The sequence below is a fragment of the Malassezia sympodialis genome, genomic scaffold (assembly GCF_000349305.1).
Source record: "Malassezia sympodialis ATCC 42132 genomic scaffold, msy_sf_1, whole genome shotgun sequence".
Lineage (NCBI taxonomy): Eukaryota > Fungi > Basidiomycota > Malasseziomycetes > Malasseziales > Malasseziaceae > Malassezia > Malassezia sympodialis.
Genome location: NW_017387799.1, coordinates 573,697 through 598,763, shown reverse-complemented (window position 1 = coordinate 598,763; position 25,067 = coordinate 573,697). Strand labels below are relative to the sequence as shown.

General features: G+C 60.9%; 12 protein-coding genes across 12 annotated transcripts; 6 read left to right on the top strand and 6 right to left on the bottom strand.

Moving 5' to 3' along the window:
* Nucleotides 1-59: 59 nt before the first annotated feature.
* Nucleotides 60-830, top strand: MSY001_0263 (uncharacterized protein; the record flags this gene model as incomplete). Its single annotated transcript, XM_018884809.1, has 1 exon — nucleotides 60-830. The coding sequence occupies one exon, from the start codon at nucleotides 60-62 to the stop codon at nucleotides 828-830; it is 771 nt and encodes a 256-aa protein (XP_018738905.1).
* A 363-nt stretch (nucleotides 831-1,193) lies between these two features.
* On the top strand, nucleotides 1,194-2,081 carry MSY001_0262 (uncharacterized protein; the record flags this gene model as incomplete). Its single annotated transcript, XM_018884798.1, has 1 exon — nucleotides 1,194-2,081. The coding sequence occupies one exon, from the start codon at nucleotides 1,194-1,196 to the stop codon at nucleotides 2,079-2,081; it is 888 nt and encodes a 295-aa protein (XP_018738904.1).
* A 2,667-nt stretch (nucleotides 2,082-4,748) lies between these two features.
* On the top strand, nucleotides 4,749-6,761 carry MSY001_0261 (uncharacterized protein; the record flags this gene model as incomplete). The annotated part of the gene is made up of 6 exons (XM_018884787.1): nucleotides 4,749-4,770; nucleotides 5,095-5,336; nucleotides 5,508-5,699; nucleotides 5,750-5,771; nucleotides 5,889-6,009; nucleotides 6,158-6,761. 6 exons carry the CDS (start codon nucleotides 4,749-4,751, stop codon nucleotides 6,759-6,761), a joined length of 1,203 nt encoding a protein of 400 aa, XP_018738903.1.
* Nucleotides 6,762-7,545: 784 nt separating this feature from the next.
* On the bottom strand, nucleotides 7,546-8,186 carry MSY001_0260 (uncharacterized protein; the record flags this gene model as incomplete). The annotated part of the gene is made up of 2 exons (XM_018884776.1): nucleotides 7,546-8,001; nucleotides 8,028-8,186. 2 exons carry the CDS (start codon nucleotides 8,184-8,186, stop codon nucleotides 7,546-7,548), a joined length of 615 nt encoding a protein of 204 aa, XP_018738902.1.
* Nucleotides 8,187-8,505: 319 nt separating this feature from the next.
* On the top strand, nucleotides 8,506-8,952 carry MSY001_0259 (uncharacterized protein; the record flags this gene model as incomplete). The annotated part of the gene is made up of 1 exon (XM_018884764.1): nucleotides 8,506-8,952. One exon carries the CDS (start codon nucleotides 8,506-8,508, stop codon nucleotides 8,950-8,952), a length of 447 nt encoding a protein of 148 aa, XP_018738901.1.
* A 2,151-nt stretch (nucleotides 8,953-11,103) lies between these two features.
* On the bottom strand, nucleotides 11,104-12,454 carry MSY001_0258 (uncharacterized protein; the record flags this gene model as incomplete). Its single annotated transcript, XM_018884753.1, has 2 exons — nucleotides 11,104-11,182; nucleotides 11,253-12,454. 2 exons carry the CDS (start codon nucleotides 12,452-12,454, stop codon nucleotides 11,104-11,106), a joined length of 1,281 nt encoding a protein of 426 aa, XP_018738900.1.
* Nucleotides 12,455-12,989: 535 nt separating this feature from the next.
* Nucleotides 12,990-14,894, bottom strand: MSY001_0257 (uncharacterized protein; the record flags this gene model as incomplete). Its single annotated transcript, XM_018884742.1, has 1 exon — nucleotides 12,990-14,894. The coding sequence occupies one exon, from the start codon at nucleotides 14,892-14,894 to the stop codon at nucleotides 12,990-12,992; it is 1,905 nt and encodes a 634-aa protein (XP_018738899.1).
* Nucleotides 14,895-14,979: 85 nt separating this feature from the next.
* On the bottom strand, nucleotides 14,980-16,383 carry MSY001_0256 (uncharacterized protein; the record flags this gene model as incomplete). Its single annotated transcript, XM_018884731.1, has 1 exon — nucleotides 14,980-16,383. One exon carries the CDS (start codon nucleotides 16,381-16,383, stop codon nucleotides 14,980-14,982), a length of 1,404 nt encoding a protein of 467 aa, XP_018738898.1.
* Nucleotides 16,384-17,140: 757 nt separating this feature from the next.
* Nucleotides 17,141-20,026, bottom strand: MSY001_0255 (uncharacterized protein; the record flags this gene model as incomplete). Its single annotated transcript, XM_018884720.1, has 1 exon — nucleotides 17,141-20,026. The coding sequence occupies one exon, from the start codon at nucleotides 20,024-20,026 to the stop codon at nucleotides 17,141-17,143; it is 2,886 nt and encodes a 961-aa protein (XP_018738897.1).
* Nucleotides 20,027-20,520: 494 nt separating this feature from the next.
* Nucleotides 20,521-21,662, top strand: MSY001_0254 (uncharacterized protein; the record flags this gene model as incomplete). The annotated part of the gene is made up of 6 exons (XM_018884709.1): nucleotides 20,521-20,643; nucleotides 20,673-20,713; nucleotides 20,738-20,868; nucleotides 20,893-20,974; nucleotides 21,000-21,576; nucleotides 21,603-21,662. The coding sequence occupies 6 exons, from the start codon at nucleotides 20,521-20,523 to the stop codon at nucleotides 21,660-21,662; spliced, it is 1,014 nt and encodes a 337-aa protein (XP_018738896.1).
* A 28-nt stretch (nucleotides 21,663-21,690) lies between these two features.
* MSY001_0253 (uncharacterized protein) lies at nucleotides 21,691-23,036 on the bottom strand (the record flags this gene model as incomplete). Its single annotated transcript, XM_018884698.1, has 2 exons — nucleotides 21,691-22,799; nucleotides 22,907-23,036. The coding sequence occupies 2 exons, from the start codon at nucleotides 23,034-23,036 to the stop codon at nucleotides 21,691-21,693; spliced, it is 1,239 nt and encodes a 412-aa protein (XP_018738895.1).
* Nucleotides 23,037-23,225: 189 nt separating this feature from the next.
* On the top strand, nucleotides 23,226-24,823 carry MSY001_0252 (uncharacterized protein; the record flags this gene model as incomplete). Its single annotated transcript, XM_018884687.1, has 2 exons — nucleotides 23,226-23,240; nucleotides 23,279-24,823. The coding sequence occupies 2 exons, from the start codon at nucleotides 23,226-23,228 to the stop codon at nucleotides 24,821-24,823; spliced, it is 1,560 nt and encodes a 519-aa protein (XP_018738894.1).
* Nucleotides 24,824-25,067: the final 244 nt, after the last annotated feature.

Below are 25,067 nucleotides of genomic sequence, written 5' to 3'. Positions count from 1 at the left end.
TAGCACCGGAACCTCTTTCTTGCTACACAACGGTTGTCGACCCTACTGCACAGAACAGGATGGCGTCTGCTATTATCTCGAAGAAGAGGAAGTTTGTTGCTGACGGTGTCTTCACTGCTGAGCTCAACGAGTTCTTTACCCGTGAGCTTGCTGCTGAGGGCTACTCGGGCTGCTTGGTCCGCGTCAACCATGTCCGCACCGAGATCATCGTCCGTGCTACCCACACCCAGGAGGTGCTCGGTGACAAGGGTCGTCGTCTCCGTGAGCTGACCTCGCTGCTTCGCCAGCGCTTCCGCTTCCCCGAGGGCTCGCTGGAGCTCTACGCCGAGAAGGTCATGAACCGTGGTCTTCACGCCGTGGCCCAGTGCGAGTCGCTCCGCAACAAGCTGCTGGGTGGTCTGCCTGTCCGTCGTGCCGCCTACGGTGTCCTCCGTTACGTCATGGAGTCGGGTGCCAAGGGCTGTGAGGTTATCATCTCGGGTAAGCTGCGTGCTGCCCGCGCCAAGACAATGAAGTTCAACGATGGCTTCATGATTCACACTGGTCAGCCCGCCAAGGACTTTGTTGATGAGGCTATTCGCCACGTCCTGATGAAGCAGGGCGTCCTTGGTATCAAGGTTAAGATCATGCATGGCTGGGACCCTGAGGGCCGTACTGGTCGGCCCTTCCCTCTGCCTGACGCGGTTACCATCCTCGAGCCCAAGGAGGATGAGCCGGTCACGGCCCCCATGTCGGAGTCGCGCAACCAGCCCCCTGCGCCTGAGCCTGTGGCACCGGCACCGAACCACGAGCTTGGTGCTGCTCCGGTCGCTCAGCCTGCTGCGTTCTAAACGCGACTATGTATTCCCTGGCCGCGGTTTTGCATTCGTGCACGCGCAGGCATGGTGCGCGCTACGCGGATTGAAAGTTCCCTAGTCATGTCCATGTAGACAGCGCGCCTCACCGTCGGTGGCCGCTGGCACAAAATCCATCGCTTGTATGGCGGGTAATTCTTGTCCTGAGTAAAAGGCATGTGACTTGATGGTGCGACTGCTAAGATGTAATTGGTCCAATGAGATGCAGCCAGCAAAGGAGCTGCCGGCCAGGTGCGCCGATTTTCTTCCTTCAACCTCGGCCTTTGGGATCTCTAGGACCAACCGAACCCGGACCCAACACCAACCGGTCAACGAACAGACTCGATTCATCGATCTAGAATGTCGGTTGTGAACTCGAACCCGTTCCAGCTGCTGGGTGTGGACGGCGCGGAGGATGCGCCTGCTCCTGCTCCGGCTGCCCCTAAGACCGAGTCGGCTCCTCGCACTGTGCCTGGTGCGCCGCAGTCGGCAGGCGGTGTGAAGGCGCCGGAAGCTGCTGACCCGGTTGAACAGCGTGACTCTCGTGCTGTGTCCCGTGCGCGTGGTGAACGTGGCCCCGGCCGTGGCACCGGCCGTGGTGGCCGCGGCGGCCGCGGCGGTCGTGGCTCGGGTCGTGGCCGTCAGTTCGACCGTCACTCTGGCACTGGTCACGAAGACACTGCCAAGACTGTACGTCAGGGCTGGGGCGATTCCAACCCCGAAGAAACTCTTAAGATTGAGGAGGGCGCCAAAGAGGATGCTGAGAAGGACAAGCAGGCGCCTGAGCCCAAGCCTCAGGTCGACGAAGAGGAGGATGAGAAGACCCTCACTCTGGACCAATACCTGGCCAAGCAGGCCGAAAAGCGTTCGTCTATGACGGCGCAGCCTGCTCCCCGCCCTGTGGAGGCTGATGAAGCCTCGTACGGCCAGCGCCTCGAGCGCAGTGAGGGTGAGTCGTACTTTGCCGGCACCGAAAAGAAGGCCGCGGCCCCCAAGCCCCGCAAGGAGACCAAGCAGAGCATCGAGATTGAGCCTGTGTACACCCAACCCCAGCGTAGCGAGCGTGGCGCTCCTCGTGGCGGTCGCGGCGGTGCCCGTGGCGGTCGCGGCGGCCGTGGTGACAACCGTGGCGCTCGTGGTGGTGCCCGCGGTGGTGCTCGTGGTGGCGCTCGTGGTGGCCGTGGTCCCGCCTCCCAGGGCCCTACCGTGAATATCGCGGACGAGCAGGCCTTCCCTAGCCTGAGCTAATTCTCCCGATGCATGTACACACCGATGCCTAGGCACTCAAAATGAATGCACTTTCTTAGAAACAACTCTGAGAATTTCATTACGTAGAATGTGCCGTACAAAAGCAGGCATTATTTTCTACAGAAGGGTATATCGTGTGTGGATAAATAGAGAAGCGTACAACAAGGGCGACAGCTGAGTATCATGCAGCGCAAGGTGTCGGTATCCTGAGATGATTAGTCATTCATGAACGTACCTCGTCCTAGACGACCCAAGCTGACAGAGCGGCTGGCCAACAGGACGGGCGTCGGCTGGTCGTCCCAGACCTGGAAACGCAAAAAACAAAGATCTAGTAATCCACGCGTTGCCTCATGAAGTAGGATGGAGTGCCGTAATGCGTTATCATAACGTGTGCGCTGCGCAAGCACAGCAGCCGTATCGATGCCCGCAGGTATGTCCACTTCAATGAGAAAAGGTGTGCTCCATATAGGAGCAAGGCCTTGAGAGCGAATTGTATGAGTTCTAGAAAAGTTTCGACGCAAAGTTGAGGTGGTAGAGTCGGTGTTATCGGTCGTCAGGGTGTGCAGTCGAATCACTCCTTTGCCCCACTGCACAGGGGCATCCACAGAAAGAGAGATATACGGGCAAATAGCTTCCTCATCACGGCGAATATGCGGAAGTTGTTGTCCCGAGATAATGGTGCAAAGAATTTGCACGGTGACAGCATCGCGCCCCGCATTTTTTACCAAGTGTCGTACACGTAGAGCATCTGGTTTGCGCACATAGCCAGCGCTGCCTGCGAACAATGCCACGTTCTGCTCCATCCCTTTGTCATGGGTTTGCCAATTGAGGGCAACCAGCTGGCAGCCTGCAGCCCACATATCCATAGGACAAAAGTTGGCACTATTCGTCATTCGGCTGAGTTTCGTCATCGAGGGGTACACACGAGTCAGATGTGTGAGATTGTGTTTAACGAGATCTGTGTCACTCATGCGAATAAGACGATGGGCCTTGCGCTCAGATAAAGAAAATGTATGTTCCACGTCATAGTGCTCCTTCTTATTAAGTCCACGAAAGTGTACGCCGACAGTGTAAACAAGGAGAGAGAGCAGCTCTGGAGACTTGGGGCGGACATGCTTAGAGCGCTCAGGCGTGCGGCGCGTTAACCGAACAAGGGATTTCGCTTGCACCAGCAACGTGTCGCTTTCCCACTCAGTGTGGTCTGTAGAGGTTGTAGATTTGCTCTCATCAAATTCCTGGTTGTCCTGGGTATGTAGCCATTCGTAGTGTTTACACTTCACGAGGATGCGGAATTTGAGTTGCTCAGGAGTAGGAAGCACACCAGGACAAACATCGGGTAAAGGTTCAGTCACAAGAAGCGACCCTAAACGACTGCGTAAAATTTGTGCAAGAGTGGCCTGTTGTGCCATGTCATTGTGTACTTCCAGAGAAAGGATGAGCGGGTATGGAGACGATACAAATGCGTATTGCGCGATCGCATTAACGACATCATCCAGTGGCACACGGCTCGTAAGTGTACGTCCATGAGTGACTTGGGGTTGTCCATTGGGTCCATCCCAACAGTCTAACTCGACACTTCGGGCTCCCTGTTGTAACGCTCGTACATATCCCTCGATCGTGCTGTCGCCTTTCCACTGCCCGCCTTCCAAATATGTATTGTGGCTGGAAGAGATATAGTAGTTGCATATGGGCTCATCAAGGGTACTGGCAGTGTCTTGTACTCGCAATGCACATGTTCCATTGTCCCGAGAGGTGAGAAAGGATACAAGCCCATCTGACTGAGACGCCTGGTATCGAGAATACAAATGAGCGATATGCTCATCGGACCATTGAGTTTCTAATTGTTCTTCTCGCAAAAACTTCGAAAATGTGTCGAGAGAAAGGGTACCACTAGGTGCCAGTTGTTGAAAAAGTCGATCAATATCAGCGCGACGCTTAAGCTGTTCCACAAACCGTCGAAAAGCCTCAAAGTGTAGGGCACCAAAACGTTCACGATCAGCGTCTTCGAAGAGACTACGAAGCTCAGGGCGACTGACTTGAAGGCCCATACGCTGACACAAACGTGTCAGGGCTTGAAAATCTAGTGTTTGGCCACCACGCCACGAAGCCTTCAGCCATTCCGACTGGGCAGATGCGGCAGTGATACGCCCAGAGGACAAGGCCTCCCAATGCGCAAGAATTCGTAAAAGTGTACGGCACCAAAGTTCGAACGAAGCATCCGACAGTGCAATCACATGGATCGCTTTGTAGGCTCGTGGTGTCTGGAAAATGATGGAAATCCAGCGGGATTCATGTGCATCAGAAATTTGCAAAGACTGTCGGTACGACTGAGCATTGCTTCCGAAACGCACATCACGAATGGCATATAAAGGGACAAAGTTTCCCCGTTTACTTTCCCAGACGATGCGGGTTAGCTCAGGATCAACACGGAAGACACGTTGAGCGACTTTGTTTTGAGTCACTTTAAGCATCGCCTCGCCATTTCGCAAGGTTGCTGGTATTAGTGTGTCAAGCGGCTCTAGCGCATGGAGTCCTGGAGAAGACAAGGACGAAGAAGGCGGTGGCGGGGTAGGAGACACCTTCACGGCAGGAGACGCGCGTTGCGAATCAAGTTTCATCACACGAAAGGCGTGCATAGGCTCCTTCCAAGCAATATACTTTGAAGTAATGCTTCCCAATGATCGTCTAGGTGAGGGCGAGTCAGAACCGTAGCCAGATGAACTCCCTGATGGGCGAGACATGGGCAGCAGCGATGCGCCGGGATCGCTGTTGTGCGTGTCATTACTCCATCTTCTGCCCCGTGATGTTATGGGATTTGTGGAAGCAGGGAGAGTGTTGCCCTGCGTAAAAGAAGCGGGCCCCCCTTCCGCTGGCGATTCCGAATGCCTGCCTGACAGAATGTAGGTAGATAGGCTGTGAGTGTATGTACAGCGATGACTACGCCCCGATCAGATGGAATCGGGAGTTCGACATTCCCCACTATCTGGCAATAATCATTTCCTGACCTGTGTAGTCATGGATGTGCCACTGGCCGTAGGCATTGGCCTTGTGGCAAGCTTTGTCCAGAGTTTAGGCTTGACAGTACAGCGCCGCTCGCATCTCCAAAATGAGAGTCTACCCGAAGACATGCGAAAGTCCGAGTGGCGGCGACCGCTCTGGATCATAGGCTTTGTGGTGTTCTTGGGCGCCAATATCAGCGGAACAATCTTCCAGATTGGTTCATTGCCCGTGGTAATCCTTGCACCTCTTGGAGCTGTAAGTCTTTTGTACAATGCCTTACTCGCTCGAGTGATGCTGAATGATTTTTTCTCGAGGCATATGCTCATGGGAACAATGCTCATTGCTGTGGGTGCCGTTGTTATTGGGTACTTTGGTGCTGTATCTCATACTGCACGGTCCCTTCCCGAACTCTTGAGACTATTTCAGCGCCCGCCATTTGTGATGCTTGCGACGCTGTTTGCGCTGGTTTTCTTATCAATGTTGTGCATGGCGCACCTCACAGAATGGCAGCTTGTCTGGCAACATAAAAACCCGTCCCGCTGGAAATCGGGACGCACAAGAGGGCGTGCCTATATGCGCCGTCATCGAACAGCTCCGGCACTAGCCACTGTGGCAGAGGTGAGTGAAAATAATTCGGGGATCTCGCAAGTGGCCCCATCCGTGCCCAGCGACGATCGATTGCGCCGCCTAGTCAGTGGCGACGTCGCTGCAACCAAACGAATGCATGGAACGCTTCCAAGTAATCCGCATGTGTCGCAGCCTATCCATTACGGGTCTATTACTCGCTCGACCATGTCGTTGCGCCAGCCATCCCCGTCGCCTACGCCCAGCGATGCGTCAACGCAGTCTTGGATACACCGTCCGTCGCATCGTCCTACAGTCTTGGCGCTCGCAGTGATTTACAGCGCCTCCAGTGGTACATTGAGTGGTGTGTGTCTTTTGTTGGCTAAGAGCGGTGTCGACCTTTTGATTTTATCTTTGCAAGGACAAAACCAGTTTTCAAGTTGGACGAGCTGGTGGCTCGTCATCATTTTGCTCGTTGCAGCCTTACTGCAGCTATGTTATCTTCACAAAAGCCTTAAACTCGCTGATCCCGTGCTGGTGGCGCCATTGGCGTTCTGCTTTTACAACATCTCCTCTATAACTCTGGGACTCGTGTACTTTGATGACCTCTCCCTTCTCTCCTGGACCAGCGTGCTGATGGTCGTACTGGGCACGTGCCTACTGCTATGTGGTGTATGGACCATTAGTCTTCATCGCATGCCTTCCTCAACGGATGAAGAAGACAGCCGCCAAGAAGACCTTTGCTGGGGCCCAGGTTGGCACGACGCAGCGCCAATTTCACCTATCCGTGATGAAGAGCGCATGCCCCTTCGTGGAGAGACCGAGCATGTGGCCACCAACACCCAATCGACCCTTGATTTGTCAACTCCAAGGCGTCCGTCGACGTGGACCCCCCGAGATGCAGGTGCACGGTCGTCTTCAATCGAGCTGGACCATGCGCTGACCGAAGGAATCTACTCGTCGGATCAGGCGCATACAAAGCGGACGTGTGGGCCTACCTTATACGACATTTTGGTCGAACGTGGCTTAAGCATCGGTTTGAGTCCCAGCTCCCCAGGCTTCCATGTTCAGACTCGGCGCCGTATGACCGGGCCCGCAGCGCCGCAGGATTCTTGATTGCATGAAGCTCTAGAGCTATATACCCTATGCAGTTGCATATATTGTAAAGAGATGTGTATTAATGCGGTATCGTGAGCATACTGGTGGTGATAGCAGGCGCAGGTTTGCCTGCTTCGGCACTATAGGCCGTACTTGTTGCCGTGAGAGAGGGATTGTCGTCATGAGCGAGGGTGGTTTGTGCCGCCTCTTCTTTGGCCCATAGTAGCTCTGGTGTTAGTCTCGCTGGACGTACTTATGAGTACAAGCTTAAATAGACCACGGCATTCACAGAGCAGTATCCAAAGGAATGGGAGCACGCCAAAAATAAAGGCGACAGTGCGGACTGTGTACATGAGAACCGTGCCCAGGATGGGCCCTATTGACGCCATAGACATTAGTGGCGGTGCTGGTTTCTCCAAGATGTTCCATTCTTCGAGCCACGCCCGCACAGTCGACCACATTGGGACTAAGGCAGGCAGGGGAGGCTGCTGAGCCTCATGCATGCCAATGGCCTCCCAACCCTCGCGCCCCGATGCACTCCACCTGCCCGATGCGCAGAGGCCCGGCTGCTTACAAGCCGACCATGTGCGCCTTCGTCGCTTGCACACTCGCTATAAGGTTTGGCAGGAAATTCCTCAAGAGCTAGCCAGCGATACATACGGGGGGAATCTAAATGCATGACAAGGCGTCAGAATCCTTGCGAGGATCACTGACGCGGCTGGTCGCTACATGGCTGCGACCGTGAAGCCACACCCCAAAGCTAGTTCGAAGCGAGGATTTTGGGAAAGAGATAGGCATGCACCTAGTAGCCGAACTGTGCGAGTTGCTTGTTAATAGGCTCAATCTCGCTCGCGGCGGCCGTGGCGGCAGCAGCACGGCGCTTGAGCGCGGCGGCCTTGCGCTCCTGGAAAGCCTGAGTCTTGACAGCACGCTTGGCCTCCAGCTTGTCAACAGTCTCGCCGTACTTCCAGCCGACCTCGCTCGAGATGCGCTTGAGCGTCGCGTACTTGCGACCCGGCTTGAGGCGCAGCACACGGAGGGCGTCTGGGATGACCAACTTCTTCTTGCGGTCGTAAGGCGGGGGGACACCCTCGTAGATCTTCAGGCGCTGGAGCGCAGCAGCACCACGGGCCGTCTTGTGGGGCACCATACCGCGAACAGCACGGAAGAGGATGCGAGAGGGGGCGCGGTGGTGGAAAGGACCCGACTTGCGGGGGTTCACCAGGTGGCGCTTGTGCATGAAAGCATGGTACTTCAACTGAATGGTGAGCGAAACAAACATACCTTGTTGCGGAAGAAGCTGCCCGACACATTAATCAGCTCAGCGCGGACGACGGTCACCTTCTGACCCGAGAGGATCTGCTTGGCGAGGATCGACGCAAGACGACCAAGGAGGTGGCCCTTGCCGTCGACAATGAACGGAGTGCTCTGCATAAGCGACATGACGATAGGATCTCTGTGCGATGTTAGTTCTGTTCCGATGGGGCACGCGGGCGACGTAGCGCCTTGTACCGCGTGCAAAGCAGCTACACACCTTGACGAGTGGCCGGCAGGTAGGAAAATGGCGAGTGCGGACGTGAGCTTACCCTCTTGTGTAGGTCACGTGGGTTTCCAAAACTATAGTTCTGCCCTGCTGCAACGTAAACGTCGGCCGAGAAGAAGAGACCTCGACGTCCGCAAAGCCGCCTGCTTTTGTTCCTACACGGTCGCCTCGTCCTGTGAAACGTAGGTACTCCTGTGCACTCACACGTACCAGTGCAAGATGCCGGCTACTACCATTCCGATCGTGAAGAAGCGGACGAAGAAGTTTGCGCGCCACCAGTCCGACCGCTTCAAGCGCGTTGGCGAGTCATGGCGCAAGCCCACGGGTATTGATAACTGTGTGCGCCGTCGCTTCAAGAGCACCATTGCTATGCCGAAGATCGGTTACGGCTCGAACAAGAAGACTCGCCACATTATGCCCAACGGTTTCCGCCGCTTTGTTGTCGCCAACCCCAGCGACGTTGAGCTGCTGCTGATGTACGTTCTCTTCACTCACCCCAGGCACAACAACACCTTTGCTGCGGAGATCGCCCACAACGTGAGCAGCAAGAAGCGCATCCAGATCCTTGAGAAGTGCGTATATGACGATAGGCTGACAATCAGGGCGAAGATCCTCGGTGTCCGCGTTACCAACGCCAACGCGCGCGTCCGCGCTCAGGAGGCGTAAGGGACTTTTATATATACATGTCCCTGTAGTTTGGGTACATGGCAGTGTGCCTACCAAAATTCAATGACATGCTTGTCTACTATACATAGGGCGGGTATAAGGCGCCTATGGCGCTCGATCGTTGTCGGCGCTCGTGGGCGTCGCCGCCGCAGAGGGCGCCTCGTCGATCGCTAGCGAAACCAGATCGCGCGTGAGAGGTTCAGAGACAATGGGGGCAGCCATACTAGCCTCACCGAGTGGCTCGTGGTTCTTGGAAGATACGCCGGCCATCACATCCGTAGCAAGTGCAGGCGCGGGGTGCGACTTGCTCGGAGATTTGGGTGGCAACGGTGGTGCATGTTCCTCGTTGCCCGTGGGTGAGCGTGGCGGCAAAACGCGCGAGAGTACGCCGACATTTATGTCATCGGAAAAGAGCGGCGGGAGCGACATGCGGCTGCTCGGCGCCGTGCTAGGCACATCATCCACCATCCACGACAAGTCCTTGAAGGATGAGGTCGTCTCGATCAGCCGCTTGGACAGTACATGCCAGCCATTCGAGAGTTTCTCACGCAGCACCTCGGCACTCAAGTCGTCTTTGGGTGGCAGCGCCGGCGGTCGCACAGCGTGGGTGTCGATCGGCGGCAAGCGCTTCGTTCGTACGCGGTAGGCTGGCGCATCGTCCTTGCCTGGCGAGCGCGAGTTCGGTGATACGCTCGAGCCATGAGCGCTACCAGGTCGCGGGTCCACAAGCGCATGGAACTGGCTGGTAATCTGCGATGGCATAAACCGCAGGTCACTCCAGGACGCCTCATCGCGAGCTGGCGGATGCGCCGCCGGCACAGGCGGCGTGGGGCGCTGTGTCGCGCGCGGCGGCGCGCGCATGGGTAAACCATTTGTACCGATGCCCACGCGCAGGGCCATCCGCTGCCAGGCGTCGCGCATGTTCTTGAGGAGCGTTTCTTCCCGCCCTAGTTCCTCCCGCAGCTCCAGACAGCGGCGCTCCTGCGTAGCAAGGGCCTCGAGCATATCAGCGTGGAGCGGCCCGACATTGCGTGAGTGGCCAGCCGCTGCGTCGCTGCACTCGACGACGAGGTGATTCATGCGCTCATGATGGCGGCAGTCGTCACCGGCGCGTGTGCGGTGCTGAGCGCGCACGCTCGAACCAGCCGCGTCCGAGCGAATGTAGCGGATCTGGTGCATACGAGGAGGTACGGCCGCAGATGTACTCGGCACTGCCCGAGGTGTCAGGGGCGCGTGCGATGGGCTAGGCGCCGAGCCTGTGCGCGGAGTGCGTCTGGCGCTGGGAGTCATGGGGATCGATAGGGCAGCCCCCCCCGCACTGAGCTGTGTTGACCCAGACGAGTCGGCGAGAGGGTGCTCCGACACGGTCTCAGATGTGGCGGAGGTGTCGGCGTCGGCAGCAGGGGTGTTCGGCCCCGGAGCCTGGGCCTGGGGCATCGCAGACAAGGCCAAGGGCCCACCGATCGAGCGTGCACAGCGCACGCCCCCTTTGTGCGCGTCGGCTGTCAGGCCGCGTGGCCTGTCGGCCGAAAAGTGTGCGCTCGGGCACCGACGGGTGACGGCGCCAGCGGCGCACGCGGTGCTCCTTTCTCCACGACGCCTAGTCATGTCGTACACAATCGCTGGTACGTGTATGTTTGAAGCTGATAGCAGGAAAGAAGGTCCTGAGTGAGCACCTGGTCCTGGGTGTGTTTGGCTCGATCGGTGCCGCCGTCTACCTGGCGACGCGCGGTGGCTCGAAGAACGGCGCCGACGCCAAGGCCAGCAAGTCTGCGCCCGCCGTGCCCATCAATGCTAGCAGCCCGTGCGTATAGTGTGCTTACGTACAGTGACGAGGAGGCGTTTGTGAGGCAGTTCCTGGCGGAGGCCATGAAGGAGGAGAAGTAGACTAGCAATGCTACGACACGCGTCGGCGACCCACCCACCGTGCGACGGGGATGTGAGAGACTTGTGCATACAGCAGCAGTCCCAGCAGCAGTAACACGCGCCGTCGCACGCGGCGCGAGGGGCGCGTGCCAGGGGAGGTGCGTCCGAGCGACGCCCACGCGTGCCACGGACCGAGCCTCCCCCACAACACGATGAGGAGGCCATGACGCAGTGAGCGATAGAGGCGTAGGAGGCGCAGCATGAACAGATAGGTCAGTGTGCGAATCAAATCGCGCTTGCGCCGGCGCACTTGCAGCTCACGCGGCAAGCCTGCAGGCCGCCGGAGCGACAGGTCGTCGACGTACTCGGCAGGGTATCCAAAGTAGGGGTTCTCGATGTTGTACGGCGACACCTGCCCCTCCATTTCAGCATACTTGTGTGCGCGCCATGACAGGTAGCGCGTCACCGTGTGTGCCTGGACCGGCGGCGCGGCCCGAGGAGGCGCTGGCTCCGACGAAGCGGCAGGCAGCGCCTCCAGCTCCGGGATCTCAGTCGCGTCACGCAGCTCGGTGCGCGGGCGCCCCATCCATGCCCGGCACCAGCGAAGGAACGACGATTCGTCTCGCTTTGCAGTCGGCAATGTCAACTGATCCTGCAGCGCAATGTCCGACGCACCCTCCGCGCGGATTTGCGGGGTGCTGGGCACGCTCGTCGGCGTGACGGTCGCGTAGGGCGAGCCGGCGCCGGACATGACATCGTACATCGAGTCAAAGTCCTGATGCCGTGATCGCAGTGGCAGCGGAAGTGGCTCGTCCGCGTGAGTACTGGCCTGGCGCCACACGGCGCTGCGCACAAAGTAGTTGAGCACGTCGCTCGAGTCGGGCGCGATGGCCACGGGGAGCGTGCCACCGAGGCACTGGGGCATGGCATGGTTCATGTGCGCGAGGAGCTCAGGCGTGTTGACGAAAAACAGGCGCTCGAGCAGCTTGGGGGGGAGCACCGGTCGGATCATTCGCCAGAGGCCTGCATGGAACCACGAATAGCGGAGGACGTACACGGCGCCGACCATGCCGGGGTAATGGTTCTTCATCAGGTCGATGAGGAACGGCAGCATCTCCAGCTCCATGTTCGAAAGTCCCACATCTGTGACATCGACCATGGCAACCCACTGCAGCACGGGCTTGCTCCGTCGCGTGCGATGGTTCACATACTGTAGGTACCGCCGCATGATATCAAAGCAGGCAATAATCGCAGCTTTGAGCTCACGAAGGCCCTCGGGCAGGCGCTCAACGTGCTGCAGGCGCACGTACAGGCACGGGCGTCCGAGCCGATCACGAAACTGCGAGTGCATCCAGAAGAGCGGGATACCGTTGCTCGTCGCGTCCATGAACGGCGAGTGGACGAGGTCCTGTGGCAGTGCATCAATGGCGCCCTCCAGGCGCCACTGCAGTGTCTTGAGCAGTGCGGCACGGCACTTTTCGCGATCAAATGCAGCACGTCGCAAGAAACGGAACACCATCTGGGGGTCATCAAGGTATTCGCGCGCAATGGCCATCTCGTCGTAGGGATGCAGACTCGCTAGCTGCGACGGCATGTGCTCCAACACCTCGGCCTGCAGGTCATTCACCAGCGCCATATGCTCCTGATATAGTGAGCTTGTGGCTTCGCACGCATTCGACACGCGTTGCGCGTTGTCGCGCGCATGCCGCGACCGAGAGGTGCTCATCGCGCGGTCAGCACGCCTGCTGCTCCATGGTGGGGCACCGGTGCATTCTGGTCACGTGATGAAGACCTTGCCGGTGTGCGCGGCCGTCGGCTTGGCGCAGCATGCTGGGCCTAGGGACTTGGCGCCCGTCTTTGGCGGCGGTGTGGCGCACGGCCGCTGTGCAGCCCGCGCCCCTGCACACGTCTTCGGCTGCCTTGATAGCACCGCGCCCATCCGTGCCCAAGTTGAAACTCAAGTCGCACTCGGGCGCAAAGAAGCGTTTCTTCCCCGTGCATGGCGCTGCCAGCACCAAGTTTAAGCGCGCAAGCACGAACAAGCAGCATCTGAACTCAGGCATGTCACGCGTGCGTCTCGCACGCCTGCGGGGCCAGCAGATTGTGGCAACCGGCCCCGTATCAAAAATGCTGCGCCGCCTCCTGGCGCCGCGTCTGTGACGGGTATATGACTACTTGGACAGGCCGATGCGCAGGTCGGCCGGCATCATATCGAGCAGGCGCGCCATCTGCTCTGTCAGGCGCTGGCGCTGGTGCTGCAGGCCGCGCGGTGATGGCTCGGCTGCCCTGCTCGTGCGGCGCGGCGCCTTGTCGGGCGACGGCGCCTGCCAGCGCTCACTCAGCTCGGGCGTGAGAGGGCGCGCAAGCGCCTCGTCCACGCGCTGCAGCTCGTCGCGCAGCCGTAAATAGAGATCCACCGACTCGATCTCGGAGCGCGTGCGCCCGAACGCAATGACGTCGCCGGCCGCAAGCGCGGCGATGCGCCGCTGCCACTGCTCTTCCTGCGCTGCGGCAATGCGGTTCTGGAGCCACAGCGAGAAGTTGGGGCACTGCAGAAAGTCGGCATACAGCGACTGCCGCAGCATGTGCGCGGGCGTCAGAGAGCGCTGCCGCATGCGCAAGGGCCCTGGGTGTGTTTTGAGCCACTGCAGGAACGAGTGGGCGTGGAACGGCTGGATCGGCGGCATATCCGCGGGTGACGATAGGTCAAAGTGCGTGGGAATGAGTGTCGCCATGTACTGGTGGAGCGGCGCAAGGAAGCGTTCCGTTACATCGGCAAAGTGGCGACGCACCGCGGCCGTGGCCCGCGCATGCTCGCTGGGCACGTCGCGCCACTGGAGCAGGCGCCGGAGCAGCTCGCGGTCCTTGCTGATGCGCCGCTTTCGCGTTGACACGAAGCAAGGCGCGGTGCGCGCGGCCGTGTGTCCGTGGCGCGCCTCGAGCCGCTGCCCGAGGTGCAACTTGTGCGGCCAGTGTGCGCACGTCTGCAGGAAAAAGGGGTTGGTTGTGCCAAGCAGCGCACCACTTGGTGGTGTCGCGCGGCCCACGAACGCGCGAAAGTCGTAGTCGTGTATGTGAAAAAACGGGCGAAAGTCGCCGGCCCACGGAACAGGGCGGATGAGGTCGACGAGATGCCAGATGGCCTCACTTGTCGTGCGAGGATCATGGCCAACGACAAGGAGCGGCTCAGCGAGGAGAAGGCACTCCCACAGGCGCCATAGGTCCGGCAGCACCTCGCAGAACACATCGAGCATCGACGACTGCGGCACCGATGCCAGCAGGGGCGCCATGGCGTGCTCGCCAGTGCGCATGCCATCGCTGCGCTGCGGTTCATGCCCGTGCGGGAGCAGTACATGCATGAGTGTGCCCATGAGCGGGAGCTCGAGCGCGGCGCCCGGCCGCGGCGCTGGCCATTGCACAATATCGCGCACGACAAGCTCGAGGACTGTGGGTCCGTGCGCAAAGAACGACGGGCCGAGGCGCGCGACGAGTTCAGTGAAGAGAGAGACGTAGGGAAGGTGGGTCAGAATCACAAGGGACTTTTGGAAGTAGCCGCGCCGGTTGGTCGCGTCCCGCCGCTGGAGAAAGAAGGTGTAGCCGTACAGATACGAGGTGCTGCGGCTGCTGTGCGTTGGTGCGAGGGGCATTGGGGCTGCAGTCTCAGGATTAGGGCTCTCCGTAGCACTGCGGATGGACAGGTGGCGCTTAAGGCGGCGCGAGAAGCGGCGCGCAAGCATCTGCGACTTGTCAGCCATGTCGGGGATGTGGGGCGCAGCGGCCGACGACGCCTCGAGAGGCACCTCGCGCACACGCCACGAAAATACGAGACTGCCATCACTAAAGACGGATGTATCAGGGAACGAAGAGAAGGCAATATTGTCCTTCTCCTCCTTGCTAATCTCCAGGGGTGGGTACAAAAACTCGACGTCGGGCCCGAGCTCGAGGTCAAAGTTGATGCACGCCACAGAGAGGACCCATTGGCGCAGTGCTGCGAGGTCCTCCATGGGCACGGGTGTCACCTCTGGCACATCCTGGTCCTCGTCTGCGAGCGTCAGCAGCGAGAGATCCCCGTGCATGGCGGCGTCGCAGCAGGCCAGGCCCGCGCGTCGATGTTGCTTAGATAATCCTGTGGACCTACGACGCACGGAGAGCTGAGGTGAGCTAGCGCGACGCACCCTCCTTGATCGTGGCCTCCATAGCCTCAAGATCGTCCGTCTGTACGCCGACGATGTGGCAGTGCAAGGCCTTTTCGATGGTCTCCATGTGCTTCCGCGACGTGGCATCGTGCACAAAGTTGATCGAGACACCCTTGCGCCCAAAGCGGCCGGTGCGTCCAATGCGGTGCAGATACGTCTCAGCGTCCGGCTCGCCGCGCTGTGTAAGTGGCATGTCGTAGTTAATCACGAGGGTGACCTGCTGGATATCTATGCCGCGCGCGATGACGTTCGTAGCGATGAGGACCTTGCACTTGCCCGTGCGGAACTCGTCAATCGTGCGGTCACGCGCGGCTGTGTCGAGTTTGCCGTGCAGCGAGTCAACTCGGTGGCCCTCGGCCGTCATGCGCTGGGCGATCTTGTCTGCAGTCTCACGCTTGGCACAGAAGATAATGCTCTGCCCAATCGTGAGCAGGTTGTACAGCTCGACGAGCACCTCGTACTTGTGCTCCTCTGACTTGCAGTCCATGTAGAACTGCTTGATGCTCTCCACGCTGAGCTCCTCCTGCTTGAGTCGGATCTCGTTGGCGTTCGGCGCAAACTTGGTCGCAAATGCATACACATGCTCGGGGAACGTCGCGGAGAACAGCACAAGCTGGCACGACTTGGGCATCGTGTTCTTCACGCGGATACTCTGCTCGCCCAGGCCCTGCTGGTCGAGCATATTGTCGGCCTCGTCCAGCACGAACACCTTGACCGCACTCGGGTCGAGCGCGCGCGTCTTGATCAGATCGAACGTCTTGCCCGGCGTGCCCACGACGAGGTGTGCGTGCACCTTCTCCCCACGCTTGAGTGCATCGGGAATGGCAAAAGCCGTCTTGACCGGCGTGAACTTGCCCATGGCCTGTACCACATCCATAATCTGGCGCGCGAGCTCGCGCGACGGCGCCAGCGCAATCGCCTGCGGCTTTTCCATGCTGAAATCAATGCGCGAGAGCATCGTCAGCACAAAGGCGGCCGTCTTGCCGGTACCTGACTGCGACTGCCCGATCATGTTGCGCGGCGGGTTCTGCAGCAGCAGCGGGAGCGCTCGCTCCTGGATCTTGGACGGCTTGGTGTACTTCATCGAATAAATGCCTTTGAGCAGGTCGCTGTGTAGACCCAGGTCATCAAACGACTTGACCGAATACAGTGGCGAGTTCGGGTCCGCCTGCTGGTCCGCCAGCGTCACCTGCACATCGTAGCGCGATTCGTGCAGCGGGGCCCCCGTCGAGGCCTCCGCAGGCGCATTAGACGCCTCATCATCTGCCCAATCCGAGTTGCGCGACACATCCGCCAGAATGTCGCCAAGGCGCTCCGACAAGGACTCCACTGCGGTCAGCGCACCCCACGCACCGTTGCGATCGCTCATCGTCGTTGAGAAAAAGGCCTCCACTCCCGCCTGGCTCCGCCCGACGCGCCGCGACCGATGGACGACCCGCACGCGTTCCTCACCGCGCGCGTCGAGCACGACCGCGAGGTCGTACGTACGCTATACTCACACAGGTGACGTACCGCGTGCTGAGCCGCGCTATGCACATTGACGTGCACGCCGCCCAAACGTACGTGCTGCTACTCACGCAGCGCGCTGCGCACGTTTAAGGAGACGCACCCCGACGTGCATGCGATCTATGTGGTGACGACGCACGACGCCGTCACCCTCGTCTGTGAAGACGATCTGGACCGTGTCCACACAAAGCCTACCATCTATGCGCTGCAGCCCCATGCCACCAAGGACGCTGCCCTACTCGCTCACGCAGGTCACACACTCGCACGCGATCCCACGTATGCCCAGCAGCGCGATGCCGGCCCCGCCGCGTTCGGCGGACTACAGAACCGCTTCCACGTCGGCACGGCGCCCCAGCCCGTCCCGCTGTCCAAAACAGAGGCCGCGCCCCAGCGCAAACGCCGCAAGGTCGTCAAGCAGGTGCGTGTCAAAAACGAAAAAGGATACATGGTCACGAAGGACGTGGAGATGTCTGAGTCGGAGGACGAAGCGCCAGCCCCGGCACCAGCGCCTGCGCCTGCGCCTGCGCCGCCCACGCGCGGCCCTACACGCGCGGCGCCGAAAGGCAAAGGCGCGCAGCAACCCAGTCTCATGAGCTTTTTTAGCAAATCTAGCTAGTGGACTATGGTTCGTCGGGCGTGCTGAGCGTCCACGCGGGCGTCGGCGACTTGGCCCACGGCTCTGATACGGCCGGCAGACTCGGCGCACGCTCCCAACCACGGGGCGAGCTCGTAGGCGGCGACGAGCCGGACGAGAGGGCCGGCATATCGGCACCGGTGGTGCGCTTGGTAGGCGCAGGGGTATCATCCGTCGGCGCCGAGCGCTTGCGCGACGCTCGCTTGGGGGGGCGCAGGCGGTGCACCAGGTCAGCGAGCGCACAGCCCTCCTTAACGAGCGGCGCCGCGAGGTACTGGTCAATTAGACGTGCGTCCCGGACGAGCTCGCCGGGCACTGCGGCAGCTGGCACATACCACACTAGGGCATGTTCGCGCACTTCGCTCTGCAGGCCAACGAGGCGGCACAGCAGGCGCAGCGGGGCACACTGCTCGGCATCCGGCCCGCCATCCGGCAGCACATGTGCCTCAAACTGCGCACGCAGCACATCGGGCGGGTTCTGTGCGTCCATATCGCCAAGTGCCATGCGTTCTGCTGCCGCACGCTCCAATGCCGTGCGCACCCACGAGACACCCGTGAGCTTGTGCGCCTCGGCTAGGAGACCCACCGCAACGCCAATTTGCTCGCCGTGCGTCAGGTCCGACTGCACATACACGTCGGTCACCGCATGCACACGCGGCGGGCGACGGTCTGCCTCGTACGCGGCCTGCGCTGCACCATCCAGGCGCGCAAACGAGCGCGCCAGCTTCTTGTGCAGCCGGCTCAAATCGCGCGCTGCCTGTGGGTGGACCCGCGCCATAGCTGCGTCGCGCGGCGCGGCGAGGGCGCGTGCCCAGTTCTGGCGCACACGCGCGCCAAAAAATAGGTCCACACGCTCGCAGCGCACTACGACCCGGTGTACGACCGCAGCCAGGCGCGGCAGCAGCTCGGCGGGCCGCATCGAGTCGCGCCAACGCACCAGGTACTGCGTGCACGCATGCACCAGCTTCGATGTGGCCATCGCACGCTGGAACGACGCAAAGCGGAATTCACGCTCGTGCCGCCCGTCGTCGCCGCCGGCGTGTCTTTGGACAAACATGTGCGTGTGGCGGTGAGCATGCTGCTCGAGCATGCGCGGTAGCGTGTAGCTAAAGTCAATGATGGCCTCCAGACACGCAAAGCTCTGCGCCGAGTACGCATGCATCACTTGCAGCGCCGTGTCGAGGGCATCACCATCATAGTAGAGTGTTTGCTGCAGCTCGTCAGCCCACGCACGCTCATCCTCGGTGCCATGCGCCAACGCGTCCACAGCACGCAGCAGCGTTGTCCACAACCGCACACACGACACGAATTCGAGCCACTGGCGCCCTTCCAGGGCGATCGCGGCGCGCGCACGCACAAGGCGGAATGCCCACGGCTCCAGCCACGTACTAACAAAGCGCCACGGCAGCTCGCGCACACGCACATACGCAAGGAAGAATGCAGCGAGCTGGACGGCCTTGCAGCGCGCCGCATCTAGGTCGCCCACGCGCTCGCGCTCCGCGTGGATGTCGCTCAAGTACGCGCGCGAGAGCACGACAAAGATGCCGTCGCGTACAAAGCGGTCCGCCCATGCCTGCAGCACCGCACGCGCGCCGGGCGTCCACACGACATGCGTAGGCGGGGCTCCGCGCTCCGTCGCAGGCCGACGGCGGTGAATCCGCCGTTGGCTCCGCTCTCGTACGCCCTGCTCCAGCTGCGCGAGTGGTGCCGTGAGAGAGGCCGGCTGCCGCGCCACGCGGCGCGTGCCGTCGTGCGCCGTGAACTGGATCGTCGTGCCAAATCGCGAATGCCGTCTTGTGGCGCCAGGCCGCTGCACACGCCGCGCTTCTGCCTCGGCCGCAAGCGAATGTGCAAGAGGATCCGCCGCGCTCGGCGCGCCAGGCACCGCAGCTAGCGCCCGCACGTCCGAGCCCACGTACATTTGGTACACACAGTCGGCGACCACAGGCGCCCATGCCTCATATTCTTTCGTGTCCGCATGGCTTGCAAGCATATGAAGCGTGTCAAGCAGGTGAGTCGCCTCCATCTGCTGCACGAGCACACTCTGCAGCGTGGCGTTGGCGACCGCATCCGTGCTCGCCAGCGTCTTGGGGACGGGATCGCGGATCGATAGCAGGTTACGCACGAGGTGCAGGCACAGGCCAATGATCCCTGTGTCGCGCTCCGTTCGCTCGCCGCGCGGACGTGCGAGCGAGGGAATCAGCACATGCTGCAGCACACAGTGCAGCACTGTACGGTGTGCAAGCTTTGGGTCCTTGGCACGCGTGCGCAGGATAGACGCCTTGTACTGCACCTGTGCGCCCTGGAGTTCAAGCAGCTTGGGCAGCACCTCCTCATCCTCGTCACGCGCTTCGATATCACGGAGCTCGGCCAGCCAGTCGATGGGCCACGTCAGTGCCGTCATCAAGTCCGTGCAGGCAAGTGCAATCTTGTCGGCCTTGTCGCCCTGGCCCGCGCAGTGCAGCAGAATGGGGATCAAATCGTTCTGCAAGGTCCCGAGCTCAGCAAACACACGCGCAATCGCGCGGCTCGCGTCCGTATCGTCTTGGCGCCATAATCGCCGCAAGTCACGGAGACATTCTGGAATTAGTGAGAGATACGCACCGAGACAGTCGTCGCCGACCTTATACACCATCTCTATGCGTCCATCGCCTTGCTCGACGTGCTCGTAGCCGCCCAGCGCCGCACAGATCGACAGGATTGGCGCACGAAGGAGCGCGACACGCTCGTCCATGTCGACCTCCTCGACGCCAGCCACCGGCTCGGCCGCCGCCTCCTCGCCATCAGATACAGAGCCGACCGACTCGGCCAATTCATCGACCATGTCGGACGCATACGCGTCCAGATCGTCCCAGGCCTCGTCGGAGGGCATGACACAGCGGTCGAAGAGAACGTGACACGCGGTCCGCCCAGCGCCGCCGCGCGCCGCGCGCACACGCGCATGTGGAGGCGCGTGCCGCGACCTCAGCCTAGGCCTCGCGGCGCACCGTCGACGATCAGCACGGCGCGCGCGAGGAAAGAGGCACCTAGGTATCGTGCAAAAGACTGCCACGGTACATTAGCACTACGTCATATCGTTCGGACACGTAGGCCGCGTCCTCACGCCGAGGCAACGGTATATTGCACGTCGCAGCCTCCCCGCTAGATAGCCGCGCAAGCATGACCATTTCCGCGGCGTGCCCGCACCATGCTTCGCAAGGCCCTGGCGCTTTGCAGGATCCGCCCTGCTCGGCCAGACCGTGCGGAAGGCGCCACGATGCGCGTTGAAGCAAGTGGAGGTGTCTCAGCCTAGTAGGACATTGCCAACATGAGCCGGTCGTCCCAGGCCGTTGGAGCCCCCGCCCATCGACGGACCGCGTACCCAGCATGGACCTCGACGAACGGCTCCAGCTAAATACGCGCGTACTGCGCCGTTTTGACCCATGCATTTCTCAGATCCTAGGCGTGGCCTCCTTCGCCGTCTTGTATAGCTTTGAGAAGGGCGAATGGGTACGTGGGCGCTATTGACACGGTCCCAGACAAAGACAGGCACCGAAGGTCCGCTCTTCCTATTCCAGCGGTAGGTACTCTAGGCTAATCACAGCTGCGAGGCTCCCTACTTTGGTTTGCAGATCCTCAATCGGAACGAACCCGAGAACTTTGCCGTTGGGATTACGCCTGATGACGATATTGAGCTGAGCAGTGAGTTCATTATATACCGCTCGCACCAAAAGAGTACGTGCTTGGGGCTTACCGCAGGTGATTCAGACGACGAGGGTATCTGCGGCTTTTGGATCTTTGAGCCTTCGCAGCTGGAGCAGCTGGGCAAACTGATTCTAACGTACGTGGCATACACTCACAGGCAGCCTGCAAGAGGGGCCGTATCCGCCGCCGCCGCCGCCCGCCCCGGTCGCATCCGAGACGATCTGCCTCGACGACCTGTTCGGCACGCAGACAGATGCACCCGCGCCCGCGGCGCCTGCGCCTGTGTTCACCGACGAGGACAAGGCAGGCGCGTCCATTCTCAATGCGCTGTTCCGCGACGCAGCGCCCGCACAGAAACAGCCCGAGGCACAGGAAGAGGCATGGGCTAAGGAGGCGCCAGAGACAGAGAAAGAAGAGCAGGGGTCTGCGCCTGTGCCGGAGGCACAAGTACCAGCGCAGAGCATCGACTTGGACGATCTTTTTGCCAGCGCAACGTTGCGCGAGCCAGAGGCCGTCGACACGGCCCCCCCGGCACGGCCGGAAGACGCTGCCCCAGTGGCCGAGGAGGTGTCGAAGGAGACGCCCCAGCCAGCTGCGCAGGAGCCTCCGTCGGCGCCGGCGCCGGCGCCAGAGAGGGGCCTCCTCGAACTGCTGCATTCAAACGACGCAGTCGCGCGGATCCCGCCAACGTTGCTGGACCGCGCCGAGTTTGTGCAGCACCTAATCGTGTTGCTATGTGTACGTGTGCGACAACTAATATACAGACGGACAAGGCGTACGTCGACCAACTGTACACCGAGTACCGCGCCAGGCATGGCAGATAGTTTAAAATACCTCGTCCACCCGCCATAGCTACGAGCGCGTATGTGGGGTATCGTGTGCAGGGGACGGGCTGAGGTGCAGATACTGCTCGACACGCATAAGGCGCTCGCCCATGACCATGAGCAAGGTGCGGATCTGGCGTAAGCGTCGTGTGGCACGTACTTTCTCCATCTCGTCGCGATCAGCCCGGTCGGCGCGAGCCGCAGGTCGCGAAGCGGCGTGCTGCGCCGTCGAGCCCAGCTGATAGACAACCAGGGCATTGTGGTGGAAGCTAAACGCCCCACGCAGCTCTTCGAGCGGGATGGGTGTATGCTGGTACATACGCCCGAGCGGGCGCTGGCATTGTGCGCAGGTGAGCGGAACATACATAGATGGCTCGCCATCAATCTCCTCGCTTGTGAGCTGCGAATGCTGTACGGTAACGCGGTCGGTCGCTTCCTTGAGCACGATCATCGAGAGCGCGCGCTGGGCAGTGAGCCACGAGAACGAGTCGCCGATGATCGTGAGACAGTACCGGCATTGGAACACCATCGCCGGTGGCACCTCTTGGGGTGCGAGCGAGAAGGTATGGTCAGGAGGGGGCGCGTGTGCAGAGGGCAAGACATCCAACGCAGCGTCTGCATCAACGGATACAGGCGCCGGCGGCGTCGACGCACGAAAGGTGGGTGGCGTCACACTCCATACGGGCTCGGAGGGTGCGCGCGCAGCCGCCTCGGCACGTGCGAGAGCCACGGCCTTGGGTGGCCGCCCGCGCTTGCGCGGCGGCCCCGAGACGGCGCGGCGCGGCGTCGCAGGTAGCGACTCGTCCCGAACGCGTTGCGCCCACTCGGCATGTGAGGGATAGGGCGCCGCGTGAGCAGACAGCGGCGGCCGACCACGGCGTGCCGGCGCGCGGGAGGGCTGCATACGTGGAGTGAGCGTGCGGCACGCGTGGTGGTTCAAAGCTACGAGCGCGTCTGGCCTGGGCCACGTGGTGTGGACGCGTGCCCTGTGCGCTACGAGCGAGGTACATTGCAGATCGAACCGCTTGGCAGGGCAGGGAGTCACGCGCGACGCGTGACCGTTGAGCCGCGGTGCGCGGCACGCATGGGCAGCTGGTCCTATGCACATACCCTGACGCCATATGCCCGCCAGGGGGCCTGCCGCGGGCGCGTCGCGAGAAACGACCGTGGGGCTCACGTGGTGAGCCGCGTGTAGTTGGGCGGCCCAAAAAAAAATCGCAAAAATGCAGCCTGTGAGAGCGCACCCTGACAGAGGGCGGGCTCGGCGGCAGCAATGCAGCCCGCCTGCGCGCAAGGCTTGTGACATAGATGTTCCTCTTGACTCGGCCGATATTGGAGCCCTTCGTGGTTGGCCGATGCGCGTAGAAATTGCATCGCTTAGGTGCGCATAAGGCCAGTAGGCATCGATCCAAACGGACGACGTAGCATCTAGGTGTTGTGTACCGCGGTCCTGGCCTGGACACCGATACGCGGCGACGGAGCTTTGTGTCGGTCTTGCATCTGCTTCAGCGACAACCACCCTTTGGTAGCGTCCCGACATACGGCACCCCACCGACTAGCGAGATGTCGTCGAACCTAGTATGTTACGCGGCCGCAGCCGCCAGCTAACCGAGCAGCCGGTCCGACGGGCTCCTGTGCGGACTCGCAGCACAACCACCAAAAGCGATGAGAATGCCCAGCCATACCCCGGCCTGCGTGCCGCTGGCTCCACCAAAGACCCTTTGGGCAAGGGCAAGGCGCCTGCGGCGGCCCCGTCGGCGGCCCCGACCGCGGGTCCCGACCCGGCGACCCGCGCCGCTGGTGTGCTGGGCACACGCAAGCGCGCTGCGCTGGGTGACCTGACTAACGCGGCCCGCTCGCGCAGTGCGGTGCTCAAAGAAGACAAGGCGGACGACGTGAAAAAGCCGGCCGCACTGCGCATGCGCACCGCCGCTGCGCGCCCGGCAGCCCCGCGCCGCGTGGTGCGCCCGCGCGAGCCTGAGGCGATGGCTGTCGACGATGTGCCTGCGCGCGATAGCAGCGACAAGGAAAACATGGAGATCTTTGATGAGGCGGCACGCGAGGCGAAGCGTGCGCGTACGCAGGTCGCGCCGGGCGTGGCTGCGGCGGAGCCGGCGGTCGCTGCGCGTCCGAAGGACGAGGGCTGGGAAGACCTCGACAAGGACGACGCGGACGATCCGCTGATGGTCGCCGAGTACGTGGAAGAGATCTTTATGTACATGCGCAAGATTGAACTGCAGTGCATGCCGAACGGCAACTACATGAGCCTGCAGCGCGATCTCAACTGGCACTTGCGTGGCGTCCTCGCAGACTGGCTCATTGAGACGCACGCCAAGTTCCGCCTGCTACCCGAGACGCTTTTCCTGGCCTTGAACATTGTGGACCGGTTCCTGAGCCTGCGTACGATCTCGCTGTCGAAGCTACAGCTGGTCGGCGTCACGGCGCTGTTCATTGCGGCCAAGTACGAGGAGGTACTGTGCCCCTCGATCCAAAACTTTTTGTACGTCGCAGATGGCGGCTACACGGACGAGGAGATTCTGCGCGCGGAGCGCTACATGCTCAAGGTACTCAACTTTGACCTGAGCTATGCTTCGCCAATGAACTTTTTGCGCCGCATCTCGAAGGCCGACAACTATGATATCCAGACCCGCACGGTCGCGAAGTACTTTATGGAGATCTCGCTCGTGGACCACCGCCTGCTCGACCACCCCCCGTCGCTCGTCGCTGCCGCGGCCGTGTGGCTCGCGCGTGAGGTGCTGGAGCGTGGCGAGTGGACACCAACGCTCGTGCACTACTCAACGTACGCGGAGCCCGAGCTGCTCGGCACCGCCGAGATCATGCTGGACTACTGCTTGCGCCCCCCGGCACACCTCTACTTCCACAAGAAGTACAGCAGCAAAAAGTTCATGCGTGCCAGTGCCTATGTACTAGAGTGGGCCAAGAATACGTTCCCTCATGCCGTCATTACGCAGGACGACGTCACGCTTGGCAAATGGACTGACGAAAATGGCGAGAAGCATTCGCTCGACATGCTCCGTGTCGACCTGTACGAGCGCCACGGCCACCCCCGCCCGACCGTGTTGCCCCTCGGCACGCCGCCTCCTCTATCGTCGCCGTCCGCCCACGCCGACACGATGGGCCTGTACGCCTCGGCGCGGTAAGCCCGCGCATTCTCCCTTCCCCTGCCATGACCACGAGATACCTGCCTATGTCCCTCCCTTCCCTTTTCCTTTGCCCTTCTTCCTCAGCGCGGCCGGGCCAGCGCTGGCACCCTACCCCTTGACCTACGCTATGCCATCCCCCTCATGCATAGCGATTATCGGTCAGAGCCCGCCATGGATACATAGACTGTGGCGGCGTACGCCCTACGTCGTTGATAGCACACAAACTAGTTGTGATAATGGT